This window comes from Delphinapterus leucas, chromosome 5 (assembly GCF_059928025.1).
Source record: "Delphinapterus leucas isolate spDelLeu-1000000601 "Yukka" chromosome 5, BTC_Dleu_Yukka2, whole genome shotgun sequence".
NCBI lineage: Eukaryota > Metazoa > Chordata > Mammalia > Artiodactyla > Monodontidae > Delphinapterus > Delphinapterus leucas.
The window spans coordinates 93884666-93908377 of NC_143133.1; the positions used below are offsets into that span (position 1 = coordinate 93884666).

The following is a 23712-nucleotide window of genomic DNA, read 5'->3' on the forward strand; positions in this document are numbered from 1 at the left end:
TAGGAGGGGGAAGGGAACACCTATACATATCATATTCAAATTGCTAAAAACCAAAGACGAAAAGAAAATCTTGCAGAGAAAGAAGACACGTTACCTACAGAGAAATAATGTTAAGAATTACCGTAGACTTCCCATCAGAAATCATGCAAGAAAAGGTACAATAGAGTGATATCTTTCAAGTACTGGAAGAAACAGAAAGACTATCAATTTAGAATTCCATACCAGTAAAATATAATCCAAAAATTAAGGAGAAATAAATATTTTCTCAAACAAGCAAAAAGTTAGTGAATTTATTGCCAACAGGCCATCTTGAAAATAAATACTCAAGAAAGTTATTCAGGCAGAAAGAATGTAAGAAATTTAGATTTACACAAAATATGAAGAGCATTGAAACAGGAATAAATTAAATTTATGTTTTTCTTAACTTTTACTGCTCTAGAGATAACTGGAGCAAAAGATAACAGTGCTGTTCATAGCACATGTAAAAGCTAAAATATATGACACAGTACAACAAAGGATGAGGGGAAGGAATTAGGAATACACTGTTATAAGGTCCTTACTACATGTGAGGGGGTATAATATTGTTTGAACATAAACTCAGTCTTCATCAAGATAGGCAATACTCTGTGCTATTAAACAAACTTTACCATATGTAAAAGAAAATAATTCACACAAAACATGTTCTAAGACCATAATGGATTTCAACTAGAAGTCAGTAACTGGAAGATATCTAGAAAATTCTCCAATATTTGAAAAGTAAGCAACACACTTCTGAAAAGACTGAAAACACAAAATATTGACAAGGGTGTGGAGCAAATGAATCCCTTTTATATAATGATGGTGAGTGTATAAACTGACCCAAACTTGGAGAATTGTTTGTCAGTTTGTTAAACATATGCTTTTCATATGACCTGGCCTTTCAACTCCTAGTATTTACCTAAAGGAAATCAAAACATAGGTCCACATAAAACTTGTAAAAGTATTTTTATTGCAGCTTCATTAATAATTGTTCCAAACTGGAAACAATCCAAAAATGTACCAGAAGGAAGGAAGATAAATAAATTGCTGCATATAATGCAATGTAGTACTATTAAGTAATAAAAAAAGAATGACCTACTGATACATGCAGCTAGAGAGATAAATCTCAAAAATCTCTCAAAAAAATAGCATAAGTAAACACATACTGGGTAGTTCCATTTATTTGAAGTTCAAGAACGTACTAAACTCTTGGTGATAGAAACAAAAGAGTGCCTGTGGGTGAGAGAGGTTGATGCAATGGAGGATGAGGAAAATTTCTGGGTTATAGCAGTGTTCTTTGATTGGGGTGTTAGTTATATATTTGTGTGAATTTGTCAAACTCATTAAAGTACTGGCTGTGAATCTAACTCTATGTAAACTTTACCTAAAATAATAAAAGAATGTTTAAAATTTCTTTAGCAGATAGTATACAGTATTAGTCAAATTTTAAAAACAAGAGACAATAAATTAATAATATGTACAAAAACACCTTAAAAGAAACTAAAATCAATCATCAGCTTATTTTACCCTTAAATAAATAAAATTTCCAAAGCAATAGAATTTAAAGTTTCTTAATACTCAAATTAGTTTAAAAACATAATGGAGACCTGGTAAAAGTTTAGATTTTAGAATGTTTAAGCAATGGACTAAAATATAAGTTAGCATCTTGTATATTTCAATTATCCATCTTCTTCATTCAATGCTATAATTATCTTTTACCATAATTAATCAAGATTTACTTAAGTGTAAATAACAGGTACCCAAAAGTATGGCTTACACAAACTTACTTTTCAATTTCTATTAATTTTCAAAGAGTATTCTTGGAGGAAGATATATATATCTTCAGAATCTGTTAAAAAATCGAATGTTTATTTATGGCTGACAAAATTTATTCTTATAGCAGATTTTGTCCCTTCATAGCATTGTTTTTTAATGGGGCACTGTGTGATGGATATTAATTGTCATTTAAAAATTTTTTTTACTTTTGGTTTTTCATTTGATTACAAGAAATTTGTTAACTTTCTTTTTGTGATACTTGATAGGGCACTGCCTCGTGTATTAAAAACGGATGACTTCCCAAAGTGCAGTGTGTCTTTACTTCTTGGCTAGCTTCCCATGTGGAAAAATAAGTGTTCATAATTATCTGAAGAAGAGTGTTTGCATATTACTCCTTAAAGCATATAATTATCTCATATTTTGGGAAGCATTTTATGTGTAGGCCTACAGCATACTGTATGTTTTCTTTAAAAGGCAAAGTAGCTAAAAATGAATGTGTGGAAAATGTGACAGTCATACCATGCTAGCTGTATTTGTTACTGTGCCACTATATGATTTAAAAGCCACTAATGCAAAAGGAAAGTGCATGGTACTTGCTGTGTGTTTCTAATTGGCACAATTTGCTAATACAGTCCTTGACGCCAGAATTCTGTTGTTCACATATCTGATTTAATATAATTAAATGGCAGGCACTTTTTCCTTGCAATTTTGGAACATCAGAACAAACAGAAAGAAAGGCCATGCACGTGAATACTAATTAATAGCAGTTCTTGCTAAATATAAATTGCCTTCCTCAAAGGCAACTATGATAAAGACACTTAAAAACAAATGCACGAAAAATCTATTTTCTAGAATAGAATTTTATCAAGATTTTCTCTGATTCTCTCCTTCAGCCTCCAAGTATACAGCAGCTTGAGCTTTGGAACTGTGATTAAGTAAAACCTTTTCTCATCCCTCACCTAATTCCACTCACAAGAATCAATATCCATGCTGGCTTTTAATGAATGGGAAGCTACTCAAGAGAGTAGGTGAAATTTGAGCTCTAAGCTGAGATAAGCCCACCCCTCTCCATACATAGTGTTGTCTTTCCCCCTCTTTTCCTTCTCCCCACCCAACTGCCTGGCCCCAAACCCTTGATGACAAGGATTTTTCTTGATGACAAGACTCCTCAGTGCAACCCTAAATTCACTCATTCATCCATTCATCCATCCACCAAAGACTTATTGAGCATCTACTAGGTGTCAAAGACATGTTAAGTACTAGGAATAAAATATTAACCAAGATATTCCATACCTTCAGGAAGTTTATAGTTTAGTGAGGAGAAGTGAATCAACTATAACAATATAGAATGAAAAGTACCATACTGGGGTGCTATGAGAAAGCTTCAGGATGTCTAGATAAACCTTCCTTTAAGAGATGAAGTTTGTGATGAGCCTTAAAGGGTGAGAAGTTACTGAAATGTAGTGGGAAAGGAGAGCATTTCAGGCAGAGAACTAACTACAAACGAGAAAGGTGCTGCTCACCCCAATGTATAGAACATTGTTATATAATACATTTGTAAATGGATGTAAAAAATTAGCTGGATATAAAAAATTAACAGTCATGGGAAGCAATAATATTCCCTCCTTCTCCTGAAACATCTAGGAAATTTCTATCTAAATACTTGCATAAGTCCATCTATAACCTGTGCCTTGAGAATTGGCCTCTTCCTTGCAGAATTATTTACCACATTGTTTGCATAGTGATACTCTTTCTTTGCATAGTGATCTCTTTCAGAAGATTTGGTATGTTTTCTTTTGTCATACATTGAGAAATATAGTCTTATTTGGCTTGGCAATCTGCAAGCCCAGAGCTATATTTAAATATAAATCATTGGGCCTGTTGTAATTTTTTTTGTCAACCACATTTTGTTGGAGAATATGTTTTTTGACCTCTCTAACTTTATTTCCAACCATCCTGCTATGCTGTGTGTCACCACAGATCATTTTTTTACAAGTATATATACATTGAAAATACTTATTTCTATAGTAAGTTCTTAAAAGATAGTCTCACTTGGATCTTGATACAATGTTGCTGAGAATTAAATTACTTAATATACTTGAAATAAAATGCACATTCTCCTAATCACTCATTCGTCATTTTCAAAAATCACAGAGATGGCTTGTAAGAAACAATGTAGCATTCATAAAACACATAAAGTCATTATTCTTTACTTATCAAAAAAGCCAGCAATACTGTCACTGATAGCCTTTATTTTAAAATCAGCATTACTGCATTCATGACAAAGCTTGCATAAGGAAAGTTTTAAAAAACATAGTTTGCTAAAAACACTCTGTATTTCTACAACAAAATTTGTTTCCATCCACATATTTATATTAATAAGGCATGTCATGAATGAGTTGTCTATAAGTGTTAGGCTACATTCCATGATATATTTGCATTTCCAAAATAAAAAGAAATATTCAATATGAATTTTAAAATGTGTCCCAGTCCTCATAATTCTTTTCTCCCCCACTTTTTATTATTCAAAATATAATTTTAACTAGTTTAAAACCTGGAGAAGTTAAAGAAGCATCCTTAAAATGAAGAATCAGTCTGTGTCATATCTTTTTGAGGATAAAATGTTCTAGGAGATCATAATGGAACAAAATGCTCACTGGAAGACAGCAATTATAGGACAAACAGTACATTCATCAGAGTGCTTGCTGCCACAAATAAATTGAAGGTCCAAATGGCATACATAATCCAAAATTAAAGTTTTTTCAAAATCATAGTCTAAGAGAAGGAAGAATGATATTTATCTTGAAAGAATAGATGTGATATTTCATTATAAAACTGAGAAAAAATACAGCTAGAATTGTGTTAAATAAGCAGCATAGGACTTAAAGCCCTTTTATATTTGATTCCGTTCTCATCACATACCACTCATCATTCACCTTCCTCCTTCTTCCCTTCTTCATTTTTTCCATCCTTTTCTTTCCTTTCTTTCTTTCTTCCTGCCCTTATTCCTATACATGTTGGACTTACAAATGCATAGATAATACAAGAATAATAATTCAATAGTCAAAGTCATTATGACTTCATATTTTGTACTGATTCTCAGTGTGCCTACTTTCTATCTTTCTATTTTTTCCTCATTAGATAAGGGTCAGACCCTTTCAGGTTTCATAAATTTCTAACCACCAGAACCTTTTAAGTTCTAAGACTTAAAAGGCAGATGCAAATCAATTCTACTTGATACCAGAAATAAATACAGACATAAGACTTTCAAAAAAGAAGTTAGAACAGTGTACTTTCTTCCTTATTCATTTTATTCTCATTAATTCTAACAAGAAGACATTATTTGCAATGATTTGCAAATATTTTATCAGATCCTCATTAGTAGTGAAGTGAGAAATATTTAACTTTATTCCATAGCATTTGTCTTATTTACATCTTTTCTGATTAATTTTCAAAGTTGCAGTTTGAAATAGATTTATTTTATTTTGTTATGTTGATATGTAATTTTCTTTATCCCGATATCATAAAAAAAAAACACTGGAAAATATGTTCAGTTGAAATAGGTGCCTATGATCTTTCCAGTGGTTGAAGAAAAAACTTATATGCAGACTTTCCCGTGCAATCTCTAAAATATATTTGTCAGCAGTTTTACTGATCAACAGCCAAAGGTTTATAAACCCACATGTTATTAGTTTTTAAGCACCAGAGGATAGAACAGTGATAATATGAAAAAGAAAGAACTCTTTAGTTTTTAATAGAGCATTGGACGGCACAGATTTTGCATCCAACTATTTACCCAGGGTTTCTCACCATGCTCTACGAAACTGCTGCTCAATAAATAATAAAAGATTAGGGCCTCCCTGGTGGCGCAGTGGTTGAGAGTCTGCCTGCCGATGCAGGGGACATGGGTTTGTGACCCGGTCCGGGAAGATCCCACATGCCACGGAGCGGCTGGGCCCGTGAGCCATGGCCGCTGGGCCTGTGCGTCTGGAGCCTGTAAAAAAACATTAAAACCTTAAACCTGGAAAACTTAGAAAAAAATATTAGAAAAATTTTTTTGAGATTATAAAAATCCTCAAATGATTTACTTGAAGAGACACCTTCATTGCTTCCATGTGCAAGGACTAATGATGGCCAGGGGCCTGGGATAGGTGAGGAGCGCTTCTTGGGAGACATAGTCAGAGGTACGTGATAAAACAGGCCCTCCGCATGACTCTCTCACTGTCACCCGCATATCTTTTTACCATTTGCTACAAGAAAATGATAGTCTATATACATATTTATCTACTTGGACTGTTACGACCGTGATTTTCTTTTTCCAGGACAGGCCTTTTTGTTCTAAGCAACTCAGCTTCTAGGCAGGGTGACTGCAATGAGTTTTCATGTCTAGAGCGTAGACAAAATAAAAGAAGATTCTAATTAAAGGATCTGCTCTTAGGCTATTGACATCTGCAGAGACAAGATTTCACAGTCACTTTGGCTCTGTCTATACCTGCTCTGGCGTTCTACACAGACTCTTTTAATTAGGATGTCATGTCTTTAATAATCTGACATTCATTTCTTCCCTCTCCTTCTAAAGGTAATGGATCTTTGATAGTTGCTCAGATGCTTACTGAAATGCGATTGGATGTGCCTTTCCTACTGAATCAAACCTGAAGGTATATTTACCTTTGTCCCAACCAGGAGATGAAGATGAGGGCAGAGTTTCAATTTGGTCCCTTTTATCCACTGAAACAGCAAAAAGTAAATATGTCTGAAGAATGATTGTCTGGAAAATCTATGAAACCAGCAGGCTGCACGTCTTCTTTATAAAGCCAAGTTGTTCACTAAATATTTCATCCATTTGCATTTGATCTTACAAACAAGTATAAAGAAATGAGAAGCAGTAGGCAGAGAGATGGAAAACCCTCTCTCTCCCAGGACTTGGCACAGTTCCTCACTTATCACTGGACTGCACAGTGGAATGTTATTTCTCAATGCCTTGAATTGTTTGAAACTATTAATGAATATGGTGTCCCCACAAGAGTTAAAAGTCTTGTTTCCAGGACTTATCTCACAGTGGTACAGTAGGGTGTAAGTACTACTCTAGACTCAGACATCTCTGCCTTTACGAACCGCATCTCTAGCTGTGACTAGCCCTGTAATCTTAATCTCTCCGAGCCTCAGTTTTCTCCTTTGCAAATAAGGTAATTTCAAGATTTAGCTCATAAACTGTGATAAAAATAAAAAAAATAAAGCCCTTAATGCCTGGCACACAGTGAGCATGCAAAAATTTCTATAAGATTTTCACTGGTTATTGATCTTATAAAATGTATTCTCTAATCACCAATAATGTTAATCACATATCTGTTATGGCAAAGATACCGAGGAATGTAATACAGTAGGAAATAAAAACTAGTAAATAAGTTTTTAGGATCTTCCTAAGGACAGCAAAAGATAGCAGCAGTAGAAAATTAGGGAAAAGAAAACAAATTTCTATCAACTGCTATTGGGAAGAAAAGATAAAATTAGGGAGGGGAGAGAAGAAGGAGTTAGGGAGAGAAGAAATAAGCATTTATCAACAGGAATTATTTTCAAAATAATGTGTTTCTAAAGTAGAAAAAATTTGTACATCTTTCAATTCAATATTTTGAGAGGGATGATTGGGTTAGAAGGTTAGTGTTGTGTAAAAATGTTTATTCTTTTTAACAACAAGGTCATTGACATATTCAAACTCTTAAAATGATACATGGTTTACTGCCTATGGGGAATTCATAGAAATATTTTGACAAAAAATATGGAAGAAAGTTAAATTCTAATTTTTGGTGCCATTAAAATTGTCTATGATGAGTGTTCACCGCTCAGGCTTTTCCATCCATAGATCTGGCTAATAACAGCCATGTGCTCCAGAGGTTTAGTTACTTCATTAGAGAGAATCTGAAAACCTTCCCTTTTCCCTGTGGTTTATGTTGTATTTCAAGGGGAACTGTGTCACCATCTTTTTGCCTTCATCTTTGGAGAGCTATACAATGTATTGCCCATTTTAGAGAATTTTTCCAAAACTCTCAAATCTGTTCTTCGGGCAACATGATGCAATGTTTTTGTTGTTGTTGTTGTTTTATTTTACTTTTTTGAACATTCACTCTGCTTCTTCTCAAGATTCAATATTCTACGTTTATCTGCATTGATTTCTGGCATTTGCCGTCTTTTAGCCCAGGTACGTAAGTGATCCAACTTCTGCTTCTGACTGCATAGTTCTTTTTTACTGTTCTTCTGACTTTATTGCAATATCAGGTATCACTGCTGTGGCATTTTTCCTTTGGGCCACAGTATAAAGTCAATCCAATGTATATAGCACAAATCTCTCTGGGTTTGGGTCTTCTCTGATAATTGCTGCATGTTTTTAAAAGATAAGCTTGAGTACTTTATGTTGAGTATTTACATCTCTGAAGATAAGGAATAACCTCTTTAGAAGATAATTATCCCCGAATTTTAATTCTAATATTAAAAGTAGCCCTTTCCAGAATCTTGTAAAACCAATCAGTAGAAGCCTTCTGTCTCCTCAACCTATAAAACAGGATCAAACAGTTGTGGTTTTTACTTGTGCAAATGCAGATCCCTTAAAAGGCATAAGCCTTCTTTTACCTTAGTGTGTATTTTGAAAAATCAATATCTAGCTGATATTAGTAGCTCTAATCAACTGGGGATTTTAATCGGAAGGTCTAGAAATTTTGGAGAAGAAAGAATTTTAGGGAAGAGCCAATTTTATAGAGTACTGAATTCTCTGGTCATAGGGTAAGAGGAGAACCTAAAGGAAAATTGTGAGGAATAGAGGTGGCAGAATTCTGGCTAATTTTTGACAGAGGTTCTAATTGTGTCTTAATGAATAAAAGACATTGTTGCAGAGATAACATTCCATATAGATTTTGATGTGCCTATTTATTTCCTTTATACATTTTACAATTGAGCTGCTTGATTTATTTCTTATTAATTAGTAAAATCTCTTTGTGTACTAGGAGTAACCCATTATTGTATGTGTTGGAGACGTTTTAAATTATATTATTTATCTTCTGATTCTGCTGCTGATGTATTTTCTCTAAAAACATTGAAAATATTCTCTGTAATCAAACCTCTCAGTCTTTTCCAATACATCTGTGTTATCTTGGGTTCTTCCCTCCACATCTATGCATAGATATAAATATATTAGATAAGTAGATAGATAGATAGATAGATAGATAGATGGAGATAGACATGGATAGATAGGTAAGAAGAGAGAGGGAGAGTTCTGGTCCTGGTAGAATAAAGAGATAGAGATATGAGTGGGGTAGGAATAGGAGTAATGACAGTGTTAGGGTTAGGAGTAGATATAGAAATAGAGATAGGTAAAGGTAAGTAGTCCTTAGGAAATTTATTCTTCATGTAATTTTAGTTAGGAGTTTATGGCCAGAACCATTCATTTATCCACTTATTCCTGTGCCACTGTCATATTGCTCTGTTTGCAGCTTTATAATGTCTTATTAACTGATAGGGGAAGTTCTTCCCTTATATTCTTTTACAAAATTTCTTGGCAATTCTTACACTCTTATTGTTCCATATATATTTTTTAATAATGTTTTTAAATTTCATTCTTGTTTTATCTTTATTGGAGTATAACTGCTTTACAATGTTGCATTAGTTTCTGCTGTACAGAAAAGTAAATCAGCTATATGTATACATATATCTCCATATGCCCTCCCTCTTGAGCCTCCCTCCCACTCTCCTTATCCCACCCCTCTAGATAATCAGAAAGCATCGAGCTGATCTCCCTGTGCTTTGCAGCAGCTTCCCACTAGCCATCCATTTTACATTTAGCATTGTATATATATCAATGCTACTCTCTCACTTTGTTTTATTTTGCAGCACTATTTACAATAGCCAGGACATGGAAGCAACCTACATGTCCATCAACAGGTGAATGGATAAAGAAGATGTGGCACATATATACAAAGGAATATTACTCAGCCATAAAAAGGAAAAAAAATTGAGTTATTTGTAATGAGGTGACTGGACCTAGGGTTTGTCATACAGAGTGAAATAAGTCAGAAAGAGAAAAACAAATACTGTATGCTAATGTACATATATGGAATCTAAAAAAAGGTACTGATGAACCTAGTGGCAGGGCAGGAATAAAGACACAGACATAGAGAACAGACTTGAAATTATTTTGATCAGCTAAAATGAGCTGCTTTGGAATTCTGATTGCAGCTTTATTGTGTGTATATAGATTGGGATTGTTTTACATCCTTGTAATATTGTCTTTCCAACCAGAAACATGGTATGTCTTTCTGAATTTTAAACATTCTTAGTTTCAAATTCCATCTCTTACTTGTTATTTAATATTAGGCTTGTTAGTTTTGTTCTCTTAACATCAATGTTTTCAGCTAAATTTGGCCTAAAAATAACTTCTTACAGGATTATTAAGAACTCTACAAAGAAAACATCTGATTTCATTTTAGAAGATAAATTTAACGCTTAGCACAACAGGCCTGTACATTCCATTCAATCTTAGCCCCAATTCTAGCAAAAGAAGGGAAGTGAAGGAATGGATATAGAAAGAGCATAATTTTAGATATTTATGAGCCACTTTCTACCCCAATAATAGTATTCATTAATACTCTATTAATATGGTATTCACAAATTTTACTACTTGCATCAACCTTTAAAATATGTCACTATATTTTTTCACTGCTTCTTACAAAGAACCTCTAACCTCTGTAGAAAATGAAGCAGTGACTGTGATGTTGAAAAATGTTCAGTTAGTCTCAATACACAATATAACTTGAAGGAATGGGGCCTCCAAGTTCTTAAAACAAAACATACAAATGACCACAGCAACAAAACCCTCTTCTTGGCCCTTTAATGCAATAGGCTGGATCATGTCTTCGTTCCAGGGTTTGGATTTCCTCTTAACTCATACTTAAAAGTTCTTTACTTCCTTTATCTTCTCCCTTAAGGTGAGCTTGTGGTCTTCAGTTTCTCCTTTGGGTCTGGCCACAGTAACTTACACACTTCAAGCATCCAGCCTATGCCAACCTGGAGAGCACCTTCTAACCAGACTTGTCCTGTCCTCCAGAGACTAATCTACTGTCTCATCCTGTGAGCTAAACTCCCTCAACTGGAACTCCTCAATACAGTCCCATTGTCAGGAGAGATTAAAGCTAAATGGAGCTTTGTTACAGGGGAAATTGTCATCGTCACTATGAGTTAGTAAATAATATCTGCAAAGAAGACTTATTTCATGCTCATTAAATATCCAGCACTGTACCAGATATTACACATATTTAATGAAACATTTAAAGAAAGAGTTTACTAAATTATTCCCATTGAGAGCAAAAAATGTTAAGAAAGGTTAAATCTGGCCTAAGTTCATTAAACTAGTTAAGTATTAAACTCAAGAGTGTTAGTTTGTGTTGCTGCATTTCAATTATTAGGAATCTACTCATTAATTTAGGTAAGAATATTTAATAAGACTTTAGCATACTGTAAACTGAGAGGAGAGGGTGTAATCAAATGTCCACTTCTTGAATTTAGTTTTGTCTCTGCTGTTTCCTTATGCTATACCTCCTTCTCAAGAAATACCACACATATTAACAAGGTCACTGTCTCCATTATTTGCAAGTTAATTGATAGGCAGGGTAAAGATTTAAAGTTACAAAAATGGATTTGTTTATGATCTTTGGAGAGCATGTATTTTGTGCAGTAGAGTTACTTTATAAAACTTTCACTTGGGATACTTTAATAATTGCTGGAATTTATCTTCATTTGCTATTTAAGCAGCTCACTATTGCATTTTTGCTATGTTTCTCATATATTTAATCTCTAGTTTATACACGTAGATCTGATACTGCCTCTTTAAATATATGGCTACACTTCACTTAGAAGTGTTTATCTGTTTATGGGGGTGTTTATCTGTCAGTCAGTCAGCTAACATTTATTGAGGACCCATAGAGTATGTGCGTGTTTGTGAACACAAAGCTTGTAGATTATTTAATTTTGAAAAATGGCACTTGTAAATCCTGGCCGACTAACTCTACAATGAGGATAATACTGTTTCCCAAGACCTAGTCTGTGTAAACACTATTGTAACCGAGTCTTTTGGCCTCCAATACATTAATCACACGCACTTGGTATGACGCCTGTGAGAGTGACCTAATGCATGGTTGAATTTTTGTTGTTAATACTCCTAATGTTTAGTCTGTAACAGGATCACTCCCCAGGCTAAATTTGGGTTGTGAGCTCATGAATTTCTCGCTGTAGACATTCTTACACTCTGGATATCAGAATGAGAATGAGATGTAGCCTAGAAACATCTATCTGTGATTCTTTATAGCTGTGTCATTGGAATAATTATTTCGCCTCACCAGACTTCAGTCTCCTTCTGACAGAAATGTTAATAGTAATCATTACATTCATATTAACAACGAACAGCAGATATTTGTTAAATATTTACTACGTTCCATTCTTTTTTATTTTTCCTAAATTTTAGCCACACTGTGTGGCATGTGGGATCTTAGTTCCCCAACCAGGGATTGAACCCATGCCCCCTGCAGTGGAAGCACGGTGTCTTAACTACTGGACCACCAGGGAAGTCCCCTGTGTTCCATTCTTTGCTAAGCGTTTTAGATAAACTACTTTTAAAGAATTTTTATAATAAACCTCATTTACAACACCACCATCATCTCCATACTTCATCCTACCCACACCGAACTTAAAACATTTCAGCGGCTTCTCATTGCTTTAGGATAAAAACTAAAATCCTTTACACAGCCTACATGTTTCTATACTTGTCACAGTTTTCCACTCCTGCTTCCTTTCACTCTCTGTGCATCAGCCGCAGCAAGCTTGCTTGCTTGGTTGTTTGCTTGCTTTTCTCATCAATTTCTTGAGTACACCCGTGTTTACCTTCCTCCCATTGAAGATACACTGAGGAATATTTTCAACATATACAACAAAAGCTCCATATAGGGCTTCCCTGGTGGCGCAGTCGTTGAGAGTCTGCCTGCCGATGCAGGGGACACGGGTTCGTGCCCCGGTCCGGGAAGATCCCACATGCCGCGGAGCGGCTGGGCCTGTGAGCCGTAGCCACCGAGCCTGCGCATCCGGATCCTGTTTTCCACCACGGGAGAGGCCGCAACAGTGAGAGGCCCGCATACCGCAAAAAAAAAAAAAAAAAGCTCCATATAATTAGCCAGAGCAGCTCCTTAAATCACTTGGGAAAAGAATATTATCTAAGGGCTTACCTGGTGGCACAGTGGTTGAGAGTCCCCCTGCCGATGTAGAGGACACGGGTTCGTGCCCCGGTCCGGGAAGATCCCACGTGCCGCGGAGCGGCTGGGCCCGTGAGCCATGGCCGCTGAGCCTGCGCGTCCGGAGCCTGTGCTCCGCAACGGGAGAAGCCACAACAGTGAGAGGCCCGCGTACCGCAAAAAAAAAAAAAAAAAAGAATATTATCTAAGTAGAAAAAATAGGCAAATCACTACAAAGAGGCAATTCATAAACTAGGAAACACAAATGGAAATAAATATTATTTCTCAGTTTCACTAGTTTTTAAGGAACTGCAAATTGAAACAATGAGATAGTATATTTGCTTTTGGGGTTCCTAGTATTGACAGAGATAGGCAAGGAAAGAGATTTCTAATATCTTTCTCATCTACTTTTATACATATATACTAAGATCCGAGCGGTGTGTCTTGCAGCATTATATATGTATTATGAGGAAGATCTACACCATTCATGTAAGTATAATATATATATAAACACAAGAAAGAATCAGTGAATTACAGAATATGGATATATTGTTTCAGAGTATACTTGACATCACAGAGATACCTATAAAATCAGTACAACTACAGTATTTCACATTTATTATACTGGTGAAATATATAAAACCATATTTGCAATAAAGGTAGAAACCAGCAAGTGTCACAACAGTGTTTGGACCCAAACACTTGAGATATTCTGCAATCTAAAGAAAAGTATCAGATTGAATGTCATGCATTTATCACTTAGCAACAAGAGTCCATGAGGCAGCTGATGAGTTGATATGCCACCTGCAACTTCTCGTCGAAAGTCCAAGTATGTACAGCTTGTAAATAGCATCACTCAAACTAGAATTGTAGAAAACGTTTACCTGTAAACGGTAAGGAAAAGAAACATACAACTATTATACTAAGCCAAGATTAACTCTGACCAATCATTTTTATACTTTTACTTTGAAATAATTATAGATTCACAAGAAGTAGGAAAACTAGTGGAGAGGTCCTGTGTATCATTTACCCAGGTCCCCCCAATGATTACATCTTATGTAACAATAGAAAAATATCAAGACCAGAAAATTGATATTGATACAATGTATCTGTGCCATTTTATTACACATGCCATTTAAAGCATGTGGATTATGTGTATAGATTCTTACAACTACCACCACGTTCATGATACAGAACTATTCCATCACCACAACAATCTCCTTCAGGCTACCCTCTATAGTCACACCCTCTCCCTCTTCTCACTCATATCTAACCCCTCCTAACCTCTAATCTTTTCTCCATCTCTACAACTTTGTCATTTTGATTTATTCAATCACTTTTATCTTCAGTTTCTTGAACATTTGTAAATGTGAATTTTTTAAGTAATAACACTTTCCAAAATATTTCAGAAATAAGCATCACAGCTCTCAAACCTTGACAAAGTGACAATGTTAGATGAATTTGCATGCAGTTTAACTAATTTTGGTAATTCTAAACCAATGAGCTCACTCAAAATATCAGATGAAAATGCTGACAGTGGCAACTACAGTACTAACTAGACGTACATCTTATTCAGTAAGCAAACCTTTTTATCAACTGATAAAACTTTTATCATGAATGGATTCTATTATACCTCATCTACTCATCTATTTCCTCCAAAGACTAACCATTCGTACAAACAAATAAAACACGAATTTAGCAACTACTATGTACCTAGTGCTGCATTAATACTGTATGAAGAAACATAGAGCCTTGAGGAAGCTGAAACACAGATGAAGGTATTTTTAAATATTCCATTGTTATATCTTATTTTTCTAATCTCATTTACTGAGCACAAAGTGACTACTGCATAATTGTTGTTATATAACTCTTCGTTGTAAATATTACAATGCCATCGTTTTTGAATGACTGATACAATCAAAGGATACCATGAATACAGCAGAAATCTCCATTTGCCTCTGTTCATTAACTAAAGCTTAGATTATTGGTGTCCTGTTTTGGACCAGAGTTCTATTCCAATTATCATTGGATTTGTAGTTCAATTAAACCTTGATAGGCTGATCCAAGGATTCAATCAATCATCCAGCACAGAGCACTAAACTCATTTTTGCACATTCAGTACCAGATAATCCAGATTTTCTCCATGTTAATAGATATTTGGGCATGGAGAGAAAACTGCATCAATCTGTGTTGGCTATATTAGTAGAAAGTAACCAGAGCCAGGGTTCATTTCCTGTGTAGATTTTGTGTATAAGGAAGTAAATAGCTATGAAACAGATAGGCTACTCAGAGTAGAGACAATATGTTGCTTTTGTAAGTGAAAAATTACACATAATAGTGACCATGACATATATGTGTTTGTTTTATTCTATGAGTACATTTATGAGTTAACATATATTGTAGGGAAGTTATTGGAAATAGAATACTCAGTAAAGAAAATGGTATTATAAGATATTGAGGGGTGTTTTGTTGCTGTTTCTTTTGTATTTATTTCTTTGTTTTTGTTTCTTTTAAGATAATCTCTACAAGATCGTGGTTGAAAATATGTTATTTAGTTTGATAGACAAGCATTTGATATCCAGCTCTAATATTTATCACACTTGTGACCTTGAACAAGTATTCCCATTTGTAAAATGTAACACTATTATCTCTGTCTTAGAGTGGTCATAAGAGTTCATTAGATTTTCATTATGAATACTTAGCACAATACTGGGCATAGTGTAAGAGTTCAATAAACGTTGGTGGCTCTTATTTTAATTATTATTATGTTTATCACAAACAAATATTTTGAGGAAAGCTTTAAAATTTATCAGTATGTAATCTCCATTAATATTCACAGTTCTCTCTTTAGAATTTCCATAATATTAATAATATCAATGACTAACTTAGTTTATCCATAATTAATGAGAATGGCCAAATAAAGGCATTTCACACCGCTCTTCTCAAAGCCAACTAAAAACAATAAAGAGAATGAAAAACAGAGGGGAAAACTCCATCTGCAGTAGAACTAGGAAAGCACAGAGAAGCCATGTACTATGATGGAAGGCTACCAAATCCAGTAGAATTTGTAGCAAACTAACAAAAGTTTCTGAGAGGACATCAACACCTACCAATCTTTTCATTATGCAGTCTCCTTATAATCAATCATCCAGGCCTGAAGTGCTCAAACAATGACTCTGCAATAAGAATGCAAAGAGTGAAAAAATGTGAGCGCTTCATCATAGCCCTTTTCATCCTAGAGAATCGGAGAGAAAAGGTAGAATGAGGAATCAGGGAAACAAGGCAGCCTGAACAGAAGCAGATTGTCAGAGTAGAAGGAGAGGCTAAGGGGCAGCAGCCAGCTTTGACTGCTAAACGCTTGAAGATAAATAAATGCAGTTACATACTGAATTCATACCTTGAAGTTCTAATTCCCAATTGACTACATTTGGAGATAGGATCTTTAAGGAGGTAATTAAAGTTAAGTGAGATTATAAGGGTGGGGCCCTAGGACTGGTGTCCTTATAAAAAGAGAGACACAAAGGATGTGCCTCACAGACAAAAGGCACATAGTGAGAAGACAAACATCTGTCAGCCTAGGAGAGAGGTCTTGGAGAAATCAAACCTGCCTACACTTTGATGGATTTCCAGCCTCCAGAATTGTGAGATATGTACCACTACCCACTCTGTGGTATTTTGTTACCCTCCCAATAGCCAAATTTGGAGCAATATGAGCAAAAGATAATGATAGTATTTAACTATAACCTATAGAATAAAATAAATGTACGTGAGTCTATATCGGTATAAATAAGTAATTGAGTAAATAAATAAAGGAAGTAGCAGCTCTTTTTTACAGAGGAGTTCCAATTAATAAATGTAGAAAGACAGGGAAATAATAGAATTATCATTAGGTAAACACCCTAGTTACAATGGTTACCAGCAAGATCCACCAGTGGATGAAAAAGGAAGTGGATGAAAGTTTGAGGAGAAATAGAATATTTGCAGAGCCTCAAATAACTCTCCCAAGATATTTATCAATTGCCAAAGGAAAATAGTAAATTTACACTGGAAAGACCTAACAAACACCATGTTAGCCTTGTGATTGATGTTTACGCTACTAGTTATAATGCATATAAAAATCATTTTCCCCTTGATATAATGCAGTGAAAAGGACACATCACTTCTGTAGTTTTCTTGCCAAAATGCAAAACCTCATTCTAATCATGAGAAAACATCAGATGTTACAAAATAACTGACCATGAGTATGAAAATTATCAAGTATCAAAAGATATGGAAAGACTCGGGAACTGTCACAGCTTGGAGAAGACGAAGGACACAGCAACTATATGTAATGTGGGATCTTAACTGGATTGTGGAACTGAAAAGGGATATAAGGGGGAAACTGAAATTTGAATAAGTCTTTAGTTCAGCTAATAGGAGCATACTAATGTTAATTTCCTGGTTTGACCATTGTACTATGGTTTTGAAAATTATAAACATTATGGGAATCTGAGTGAAGGGTATGTGTGAACTCTCTGTTCTATATATTTGCAACTTTTCTGTAAGTTTAAAGTTATTTCAAAATAAAATGGTTTTATTATAGAAGAATAAGTTGATACATTTCTAGACATTTATCTTTGAAGGCCAATAAAGAAAACAGTCACTTCCTTAACAACTAATCTCTCACCAATCTGTACTTAAAAATACGTATAATTTATATCTGTATAAGCAGGTATATATGTTTTTAGATGAGAATTTTCTCAAAGACTCCCCAAGAAAATTTTGATAGTGGCTACTTCTGGAGACTAGGGCTAGGAGATGGAGTGAGGAAGAGATACTTTTAATTTTATATACTTTTATATTATTTGAGTAAGTCCTTGTTATTTCACAATAGGAATATCAAATGAAAAATTATTTTCGTAACTGGAAATAAAGTTGTTCAGTGTGTACCATGGAGTATAAATGGAACCAATTGAAGTACACCTCAGAAAAATATTTAGCATAAGGGGAAAATTTTCTTTAAATCATCAAAATTGTCCAAAGATAGGATTTACTGTCTCAAGTCATTATGTCAATCCTGTTAAGAGAGGTGTTTAGACACAGACTCACAAGACAATCACTTGGAAGAAATCTTATGCAGAGAATCCAGAAACTGGAAGAGTAGTTGGACTGGATAATTTTGAGATCCCTTACATGCCTCAACTTTTATCAATTAGTATGGTGCCGTGCTCCGATAGTAAAGTACATTTACAAAGTGATGAGACTTCACTATCCTCTCAGGATTGTTATAGATTACTGAATGATAGAAAAACTTATTATTATTACTTGAATATTTAAATGATTAAATATTCTAAATAGGGATATTCAGATGTCATGAACATTTTGTTTCCCACAGGAGGGAGACAGAACTACTTTAAAGTGAACAGCGAGTCACATTTATTTGACCCAGTGATTTCAATTGTCTTTTCCTAACAAATGAGTAAAATTTAGATGCATCCCTCAAATTCAGATACAGGACTTAGTGGAAGGACAAGTAGGAGATTCAGGCTTTTGAAATGAAAGAAACCACCTTCTATTTCCCTGAAAAGCAGAGAGCACACGAAATAAGTGTGGTCACGATGGCTTAATGTGATTAGCTTGAGGTCCTAGTTTAAAACAAAAGGTGTTGGAATCAACTTTCAGTGAAGCTTAGAAGAAAGCTGAAATCTGGGTGGCAAATATTATTCATTCATTCATCTATTCAATAACTATTTATTGAGCACCTACTATATTACAAGCCTTTTCTATACACAGGGAAATAGTGAAAAACACAAATACCTGCTGTCATGTAGTTTACATTCTAGTGGAGGGAGAATGTTTTTGTAGGAAAAAAACAAATAAAATAACTTTATATAGGGCTTCCCTGGTGGCGCACTGGTTGAGAGTCTGCCTGCCAATGCAGGGGACACGGGTTTGTGCCCTGGTCCGGGAGGATCCCACACGTCGTGGAGCGGCTGGGCCCGTGAGCCATGGCCGCTGAGCCTGCGCATCCGGAGCCTGTGCTCCACAACGGGAGAGGCCACAACAGTGAGAGGCCCACGTACCGCAAAAAAAAAAAAAAAAAAAAAAAAAAACTTTATATAATTTTAAGTGCTCTGAAGAAAATAAAACAGGGCATTGTGTTAAACAGTGATGGTCAGGAAAGGCCTCTTGAAGGGGTGACTTTTGAATTGAGAGTCATATTAAAATATGGAGAATGAGTATTCCAAGGAGAGGAATCAGCTAATGATAAAGGTCCTAAAAACTAGTGAAAAGGATCTAACTTAGCATGCTCTAAAAAATAAGAAGGCCACTGTAACTAGAATTTAGGTAGAAGAAAGCAAGGTAAGAAAAAGAAGAAATTAAAATCCCTATGTCCAATTCACATCTGTGACTTGATTTCAATTAGATTTGAATAAAAATATTGTATTGTTACTTAATCTTTGCTATGAATCTTTATGCTCTTTGAAAAGTATAAAGCTGAAGTTACTATGGGTATTTTATTATGCTGTGGGGATTTTTTTTATCTGTTAGTCACTGAGAAAGATGGTTTTGAATAATTGCAACACGTCTCCATTCAGGTATGAAGAAAGCTATATGTATGATTGGAAAGTCATTAAAAAAACCTGTTATAGGATCTGGGAAACTTTGATGGAACTGAGAGATCTATTGGCAAGATGAACTGCCAAGAGAGTAGAGTGGGTTCTGCTTTGACTACAGTTCTCTTCTTGAAGGAGTGTTTTCTTATAAGTTGAAATTTATAAGAAATGTATGTGCCAACAACGCTCTGGATGCATCCATCTGAAAGCTGAATACTTGAAAGATAGCCTAGGAGTAGTATAAATGGGACTGTAGCATTTGCCAACTTAGATCTCACCATTGAATAAACGGAGAGAAAAATTATTGAACGGTATAAATGTCACCTTCACTTTTTAGATACAAGCAAAGAAATGTGTGCCTGCTTGCTTAGAAGAGTTTTGCTGGACAGATGTATGCTCAGATCCAGCCTATTTATTAGAGAAAAGTCTCAGCTCTCATTTTCAGTTTTAATCACTGGATCAATTTTAAAAGGGCAGTTCTCATTATATAAACATTTGGAAGTTATAAAGCTGAAAGGTCAGGGTGTAGACAAGACAAAGATAACATACCACCAGCTGGCATACACTTCCATGAGAAAAACTTTTCTCCCAGTAAGCTCAACCCTCATATACGAATGTCCTAGGACATAGGAATTATTGTTTACCAGTTTTCTGTTTCTCCAGCAAAATGATTTTATTTGTATGTGGAGAGTTACATATATCTCTCTACCCAAGGATTATGAAAGGTGGAATTCTGCAATAAAACTTTATAACAATTTCACAATTTGATTCAATCAGACATCTTTATGTAGAATAATAATCATAATTCCACAGTTTATTTAGCAACAATTATGTAGCAATTGTTCTTTCTGAGTTATCTCATTTAATTCCTACCACATCTCTGTGAGGTGGGTATTTTCATCACCAACATACAGAAAGAGAAATTAGGAGTTACGGAAATTAAGCAATTTTCTCATAACTGTACAACAGGTCTGTGTTAGATCTAACACTTTAACCTAGGCCTGTGTAACTTAAAAACAATATTAACCTCTGTACTATACTACCTCCTTTAGTAAATACTGCTTGAGCTGAGGGTTTTATTCAAGATGCAGTAAAATTTGTACTCCAGGATTCAAGAAATCCTAAAACACGTGTGATGCTCAAAGGAAGCATCTCAAATCTTTGACATCACTTTATCTTTATTACTTTTATCTGAAGGGTGCAATATAAACTGAAAACTTCAAAAAGTACTGGCTGGACTCAGTTAAATATAGCAGAATAAAGCTTTTTTTTAATTTCTTTTTTTCTTAAAATTCATGAAAAATAATAAATAGTTAAAATATAGAAAATGTGAAACTCAAAGCACACTTGCAAAATCCTTCAGAATCTGGACCAAAATGCAGAAGAAAGATGAATTTGACCAATTTTTAAAATACTTTTCCTAAATTAAGAAGCATTATCTCAAGTGACCTATACAAATATCTCTTGTTGAGAGAGAAGAGAACTAGGGGCATGTGTGCATCACATGAGAAAATGGATAAGACCCTGTTAGAGATGTTGTGTGTGACCAGGGAATGTGAAGGGAGGTGTAGCAAAAGGAGAAAATGTGTTGATCAGGTATTTGTACAAACATCATGGTAGCCCAGGGAGCCACTAGAAGGTAAAATAGGATCAAGGAGAAAAAGTACAAACTGGTTGTCTGGTAGCAACACAGAGAGCTGTGACCCAAAGACTTCTTCAATAAGCCTCTTAAACAATAACAACAACAATAACAGCAACAGGAAAGTTGTCCCTAGGGCAAGGAAATGACAAATCTATTGAGTATATTTGCAACAGTAATCCTATGAAGAAGCTGACTGGCTTATTTCACTACCTCCATTTCTCCCCACATGATTCTTTAACAGATAATTAGCTTCATTCAAAATAATAATAAAAGAAGCTATCAAGTTTAATTAAGTCCCATTTGTTTGTTTTTGCTTATGTTTCCTTTGCCTAGGAGACAGATCCAAGAAAATATTGCTACGATTTATATCAAAGAGTATTCTGCACAGCAAAGGAAGTCATCATCAAAATGAAAAGACAACCTACTGGGGCTTCTCTGGTGGCGCAGTGGTTGAGAGTCCGCCTGCCGATGCAGGGGACACGGGTTTGTGCCCTGGTCCGGGAAGATCCCACATGCCGCGGAGCGGCTGGGCCCGTGAGCCACGGCCGCTGAACCTGCGCGTCCGGAGCCTGTGCTCCACAACGGGAGAGGCCGTGATGGTGAGAGGCCCGCGTACAGCAAAAAAAATGCATAAATAAAAAATAAAAGACAACCTACTGCAGGGGAAAAAATATTTGCAAATGATACGACTGATAAGGGGTTAATAATCAAAGTATATAAATGGCTCATACAACTCAATATCAAAAAAACAAACAACCTGATTTTAAAAATGGGCAGACTGAACAGACATTCTTCCAAAGAAGACATACAGATGGCCAACAGGCACAAGAAAAGTTGCTCATCATTGCTAATCATCAGAGAAATGCAAATCAAATCCACAGTGAGATATCACCCCACACCAGTCAGAATGGCTATCATCAAAAAGTCTACAAATAACAAAAGTTGACAAGAATGTGGAGAAAAGGGAACTCTACTACACCATTGGTGGGAATGTAAATTGGTGCAGGCACTATGGAAAACAGTATGGAGGGTCCTCATAAAACTAAAATTGGAACTACTATGTGATCCAGCAATTCCACTCCTGAAGAAAATGAAAACACTAATTCAAAAAGATAACTGCACCCTGATGTTCATAGCAGCATTATTTACAACAGCCTAGATATGGAAGCAGCCTGAGTCCACCAACAGATGAATGGGTAAAGAATATGTGGTGAATATATTAGGTTGACCAAAAGGTTCGGTTTTTTCCATAAGATGGCTCTAGCAGCACTTAGTTGTCTTTAACTTCATTCGAAACAATTTTGTTAGATTGTGACAGCTGTCATATCAGTGTGCATTTAAAAAAAGACATTAAAATTGGTGAATTTTTGTGTAGCCATTTTAATGTTGAAGATGGAAGAAAAAAGCAACATTTTTAGCATATTATGCTTTATTATTTTAAGAAAGGTAAAAATGCAACTGATACGTCAAAAAAGATATGTGCAGTGTATGGAGAAGGTGCTGTGACTGATCAAACTCATCAAAAGTAATTCGCAAAGTTTCATGCTGGAGATTTCTTGCTGGACGATGCTCCACGGTCAGGTAGACCAGTTGAAGTTGATAGCGAACAAATCGAGATATTAATTGAGAACAATCAACATTATACCTTGTGGGAGATAGCCGACATATTCAAAATATCCAAATCAAGTGTTGAAAATCATTTGCACCAGCTTGGTTATGTTAATTGCTTTGATGTTTGGGTTCCACATAAGTTAAGTGAAAAAAACCTTCTTGACCATATTTCCTCATTTGATTCTCTAGTTAAACGTAATGAAAATGTTCCGTTTTAAAAAAAGTTGTGATGGGTGATGAAAAGTGGATTCTGTGCAATAACATGGAATGGAAGAAAGAGATCATGGGGCAAGCAAAATGAACCACCACCAACCACACCAAAGGCCAGTCTTCATCCAAAGAAGGCGATGTATATATGGTGGGATAGGAAGGGAGTCCTGTATTGTGAGCTCCTTCCGGAAAACCAAACGATTAATTCCAACAAGTATTGCTCCCAATTAGACTGACTGAAAGCAGCACTTGACAAAAAGCATCCAGTATTAGTTGACAGAAAATGCATAATCTTCCAGCAGGATAATGCAAGACCTCATGTTTCTTTGATGACCAGGCAAAAACTGTTAGAGCTTGGTTGGGAAGTTCTGATTCATCTTCCGTATTCACCAGACATTGCATCTTCAGATTTCATTTATTTCTGTCTACAAAATTCTTTTCATGGAAAAAGATTCAATTCCCTGGAAGACTGTAAAAGGCACCTAGAACAGTTCTTTCCCAAAAAGATAAAAAATTTTGGGAAGATGGAATTATGAAGTTGCCTGAAAAATGGCAGAAGGTAGTGGAACAAAAGGGTGAATATGTTGTTCAATAA

General features: G+C 35.2%; 1 protein-coding gene across 1 annotated transcript in view; it reads right to left on the minus strand.

Moving 5' to 3' along the window:
* Positions 1-1884: 1884 nt before the first annotated feature.
* Positions 1885-23712, minus strand: part of LOC149749186 (uncharacterized) — a 52924-nt gene continuing 31096 nt past the window's right edge. Inside the window, 3 exon segments of the mRNA XM_089911269.1 lie at positions 1885-5788; positions 6463-6522; positions 13053-13258. Coding sequence (XP_089767395.1) covers positions 5546-5788; positions 6463-6522; positions 13053-13258 — 509 coding nt within the window. The 3' untranslated portion in view covers positions 1885-5545.